We start from the raw sequence: 5,768 nt of genomic DNA, 5'->3' as shown, positions 1-5,768 counted from the left end.
TGATGTCCCTGGTAGGTCATTATTTTCTATATATAAAGACTATTCCATTTTGAGGTGACTGATAAAATTGGAATATATAAGTAATAATGTATTAAATCTCCAGTTTCAAGAAGGTGGTTCAATTTTCATATCAATTAAAGTGAATGAGACCTGTGTATGAGGGGCCGTTTGAGACATTATTCAGAATTAACCTCTCACAGACACATGTGAAATTTAAGTCATTCACACAATATACTGAAACAGCACTGCATATCTTAATGGCCAAGTTATGCTAGGTGGCTAGTTAGCATGTCCTCATTCAGAGTTGTTACTGTCAGTTATCTGGTTGCTGTCGCGTTAGACCCTTCTCCTAGTCTCTGCTGAGGCCAGTATAATATTGAAGAAGCCAGCTGCTTCACTTAGTCATCATAAACTCATGGACACATAAATAGAATTAAACAATCCCACTGCCACTGAACAGAAGCAACACCTGCTATGCTTTCTGCAAACAAGATGACAAGTTGAAAATGTCTGTGTCCCGGAAACAAATTTTAATATAACGTTATAAATGCAACAACACAGTTACTGTCTCAGTTACATAAGCACAATGCATCAACACTGACTTAAACACTGAGAAATGAAGACAGTTACATAGGGTTGAAAACTTCTTTATCAAACACTGAGTCAAGGATGAACCAGGGAGCTGCATTTCAGTATAGTATATAAGAGAATTTCAATATTGTATATAAGAGGCAGATTCAGTATAGTGTATGAGAGGTTTTACTATAACGTGTGAATGATTTCAGTATGATATACGAGAGGTTTCAGTATAATGTGTGAATGACTTAAATTTCACATGTGTCTGTGAGAGGGTAATTCTGAATAATGTCTCAACCGGCCCCTCATACTTGTGCATGATCACTGATAGAGATGGAAATTCTAGTTTCTGATGCATCATTCATTAAAGAGCTGTTAGCTACGAAATAATCATAGAGTATGAGTGGTGCACTGATGAAAAGGAGGAGTTTGATTTAAAATGTTTAAAATGTCTGGGCTGCTGTAGCCCGTCTGCTTCAAGGTTGGACGTGTTGTGTGTTCAGAGATGCTATTCTGCAGACCTTGGTTGGAACCAGTGGGGGGAGGTTCAAACAGTTTGCCTTTCATTGTGGAGTTTGCATGTTCTCCCATGCGTGGGTACAAAGACATCCCACCGTACAAAGACATGCATGTTAGGAATGGATGTGAGTGAGTGTTTGTCTCTCTGTGTTGGTTTTGTGATGGACTGGCCACCTGTTCAGGTCCATCTTCCTCTTGCCTGTTAATTCCTTATGAGCCTAACATTGCTAACCCTAACACGTCATCCGTGCTGTCTGTAATAAGTAATCAAATGAGGTAGTAAGTAATAAAATAAGTAATAAGGTAGCCACAGCCTAAGTAACAGCTAGCTTGTATTTTCTGTCTGAATATATGCTATGATGTCACTGACAAAAACGTGAAGCTAAATGAGAAACAGGCAATAAGTGTGGGTGAAATTGTTGCAGCTACATGTGAGAACAGAAACATGGCCGGTTTCTGGAGCCAGCTAATTGAGCTTGCATGAGTGAGAGTAGACAGGGGTAGGAAAAGTGTTTGAGTGTGTTCTTCCCCTTCTTCTGTGTGAATGACTATCAACAAAAGGACAGACTCTTTCCCTAATTAAGGTAATGGAGTGGGAAGAAGCTGGTGACTAACCTGGATGTGCAGTGACAGGTATGAAGGCCCTCCGGGGGGTTCATGGAGCTGGGAGAAGAGGAGGAGTGAGGTGAGGACTTAAGCTATTGGCTGTCATGACATGAAATGATAAAAAGTCCTGGCTTGCACCGTCAGATCCATCAGCAGTTAGTTCAGGACTGAGGAACACACAGCAAGAGAGTAGCTTTGGAACAAACTCTAACATCTGAGAATTAAAAATTATCAGTGGCTGCTAATTAGACAGAAACTTCAACTACTTCTTATAGTGTTGTCAGATTATTTTTTTTATTTTTAATCAAACAGCAACGTGAGTCACAGCTGAGATGACCCTCCTAAGGAAAAAGCAACCTGGGTGAGTGATACAGAAAATAATGTAGCAAGGTACAGATGATTTTTGCTGATTTAACACAAGTAACAACCAGGAAAACATTTACACTGAAGAAGCTCTGCAGTAAGGATTCATTGTTGTATTACCTCTGACACTTTTGTTTACTATCTAACTGATTCTTGGCCAAGTTACCAAAAATGTAAACCAATATTAATCTTAAGTTCCTTTAGAAAACTCTGTTGAGTTAAAAGATGCATTTTCCTTTTATTGTTTTAAAAACAACATATTGTAAACGTTTGATATTTGACCTGAAGACATTAATGTAACACATTTTCTCCTTCATCTCCACTCCTCTTCATCCCACAGGAGGTCTGGACTGATGCTCAGCTGCTTCCTGCTCTGGATGTCTCTGCAGCCAGATTCCCGTAATCATGTGTCAGCAGTAAACCTGCGGCGTTTCATTGGTTGTGCAGTTCGGGAGTTTACTTTTCTGGCCAGGAAGCCCGGATGCGGCAGCCTGCACATCACCACCGATGCCTGCTGGGGGCGCTGTGAGACCTGGGAGGTGAGGAGAAGGGAGGCATTTGCTCTGCTGACCTCAGCAGCCTCTGCAGGGCCCTCCAGTCACGACCAGTACTGTTCCCGTACCACTGGGTGATGTTACCAGTCAGAACACTCTCCACCACTCCAGTGTAGAACATCCTCATGATTTTCAGACTCTGAACTTCCTCAGTTGTCTGAGGTGAAAAAGGCGCTGCCTCGTCTTCTTCACCTGGCTGTCTATGTGCAGAGTCCAGGAAAGATCCTCGGTGATGTGCACACCCACCACTTGAAACTGCACACCCTCTCCACCAGAGTCCCATTAATACTCAGAGGGGTGTAGTTCCTCTGCTTTCTCCAGCTCCCCTGTACACGCCCGCTCATCATTGTTGTTGATGCAACCAACCACCACAGCGTCGTCCGTGAACTTTACTATGGTGATGGAGCTGTCCATGGCTACACAGTCATGAGTGTACGGGGAAAAGAGCAGAGGGCTGAGGACACTGAGGGAGCTTGGAGTGGAGTGTGGTGGGGACTATAGTGTTGAAAGCTGAACTAAAGTCAATGAACAACATCCTTATATAGTCCCCTGTGTCCCGTTGTCCAGGTGGGTGAGGGTGGTGTGCGGTACCTGGGACACCGTCCGTGGATCTGTTTGGCTGATAAGTGAACTAAAGTGGGTCCAGAGACTCAGGGAGGGAGGCACAGATTAGCTTCAAGATTTACATTTTTGCTTCCTCTTAGAATTGAATTCAGAATAAACTCTCTTAAAGCAGCAACAAAATTAGATAAAATACATACAGGAATACATTAACAGTTACCAGTGACTTTGCAGGTGGGCCAGAAATTCCCATGAAAAAAATATTTGATAAGAAAATGAAGGTTAGTCATGTAACTGGTCACTAAAACAAGCGGAACAAAATAATCCATAAAATGTTAAATGTGCAATAAAGTGGATTAATTTCCATTTGAAGTTTATTTAATCTGATAGCCAGTTTGGAATTACCAAGTAAACCAATATGCATAAAGGGAAACCAGAAAATCTGGAGAGAACCCACACAGGCACATGGAGATCATGGAAACTACACAGAAAAGTTCCAGCTAAGGTCCCAGAATCAGGAGACAAAAGAGTAAAACATTTAGTTTCCCTGAGGTGAGGTCAGTGTTTTATACTCAGTGGTGGCTGCTGGTTTCCTGAGTCCTTCTCTGCTTCTGATCCTTGTAGGAGGCATCGTTGCATGATTGCACTCATCATTAAACACAGCTCATTCCTGATATCTTTCTCTCTCACTAACATGCATGCTTAAACAGTCACTGTGTTGTCCTGCAGCTTTACTCGCTGATACCTACAGTCATGTTTTTCTCAGTTTGTCTTCCTCTAGGTGCTCCTGATGATTCTCTGCTCTACAGAGGCTGTAGGATGTTTTCTTTAAGTTTCTTTTCCGGTGTATCAGCTGATTGTCAAGTTTTTGTCTTTGGCTTTTGGTTGTTTAGTTGCTGTTTTCTATCTGGTGCATCTTTGTCTCCTTCTTCTCTTCAATCTCTACTTTTCTCTTCTGTTCACTCTCCCTCTTCAAAAGATGTTATTTTTATTCCCAGAAACCGGTCCTTGAGCCTCCGTTCATCGAGTCCTACCAGCAGGTTTGTACCTACAACAGGACTCGTCTGGTCACTGTGAAACTACCCAACTGCCAGCCCCATGTGGACCCCACCTACACCTATCCTGTGGCCCTGAGATGTGACTGTGGGGTCTGTCTGACAAGCACCACTGAATGCATAACATCTGTGTGAAGAGAGGGTACATTTAGCTTTATTTACTATTTACCACAATTTAGAGCCATGTTCTTGTTTGGCTCAGTACCAGCCAAATAAATCAGTTTAAAGCCACGTGTCTTCAGAAAGTTGAATTTCATATCTTTAATAAATGAAATAAATCAGATTCCTGATCTTTCTGATTATCTTAGAACGTGAAACAAGGGGAAAACAGTTATCTGTCCATTTCACATTTATTATTATGGCTGTGAACATTTTAATTCAAATATCAGTGTATGAAAAGTATTAAAATGGGACATTTCTATAACAAATTAATTAGTTTTAAATTTAGATTGTTTTCCACATGGAGGTCATGTTATGTAATTGATGATCATTGTCCCTGCGATGTTCTCTGTGTAATCTTAATCTGCAGAGTTTATATGCTGAATGTGCAGTTGTGAGAGTTCATTAAACTTGCTTCACTTCACAGTTTTAAAGATCTAACCACCTTTGTTTGTATAATTTCTTTATAAATAAAGCAAAAACTGAGCATTTTAAATGTTGCCGCGTTAATCTGTTTTTCCCCCGAGTGCTTGAAATGATCACTATTTAGGAGGAAAAGGTTGATGTAATCCGCCACGTAGTCACATGATTCTGAGGAGCTGCAGAACTGAGAGGGAACCAGAACTACAGGAAAGTGCATCAGTCCTTCCTGTGATAAAAGATCAACCAAAAAGTAGTTTCTTTACATCTGAGTTACTTTCAGTTAATAAGACAACACAAACTCTTTACTAAGAAACTTTTCTTTCTAATGTGTTTTTCATGAGCATCTATGTGGCTGAAAAAGTTTAGTGCATCCCAGCTTTTTCTATATTAACATTTTGATGTAACATTATAGACGTTACGACCTTTAGAAAAATGTTATTTGGGGAGGTGGGGGAGTGCACTGTAGGCCCATGTGCCACAGTTTAAGTTTTTATCTTTAATGGTATTTTTTCACCCTGGCATTACTTTTACTTTTATACTTTAAGTATTTTTAAACCAGTACTTTTACACTTTTACTTAGGTAAAAACTTTGAGTTGATACTTTTCTTCTACAGAAGTCTTTTTAAACCTGAGTAATGAATGTGCGTAACACCGGAGCAGGAGAAATCCTCCATCTCCTCCTGACTGGAGCAAGTTGCTTCCATCTTCACCTGCTGAGAGACTTTAGGAAACTCTTATTTTTGTCTTATTTTCAGCTGGTGTTTTCCGACGAATGCACTCTGTCCTCTGACGGAAACCTGTGTGTGTGTGCACGTGTGTGTGCTTACTGCCATGGACATCACGGAGCAGCTATGACATGTCGTCATGTAAAACAGATCAATAGCATCAGACTGTTTATGTTTTTATAAAAAAGGAGGACGTGTAAACTTGTTGTAGAGGAAATGTGACTTTA

At 40.7% G+C, this 5,768-nt stretch overlaps 1 protein-coding gene across 1 annotated transcript; it reads left to right on the top strand.

Annotated features, from left to right (window-relative positions):
• Nucleotides 1-2,345: 2,345 nt before the first annotated feature.
• On the top strand, nt 2,346-4,485 carry LOC121635162 (glycoprotein hormone beta-5-like; the record flags this gene model as incomplete). Its single annotated transcript, XM_041978247.1, has 2 exons — nt 2,346-2,603; nt 4,178-4,485. Coding segments are annotated over 2 exons (450 nt in total), but the record flags the coding sequence as incomplete, so codon positions are not given.
• Nucleotides 4,486-5,768: the final 1,283 nt, after the last annotated feature.

The sequence above is a fragment of the Melanotaenia boesemani genome, chromosome 24 (genome assembly GCF_017639745.1).
Source record: "Melanotaenia boesemani isolate fMelBoe1 chromosome 24, fMelBoe1.pri, whole genome shotgun sequence".
NCBI lineage: Eukaryota > Metazoa > Chordata > Actinopteri > Atheriniformes > Melanotaeniidae > Melanotaenia > Melanotaenia boesemani.
Note: the sequence above shows the minus strand (reverse complement) of the source record. Positions and strands in the feature narration are given on the sequence as shown.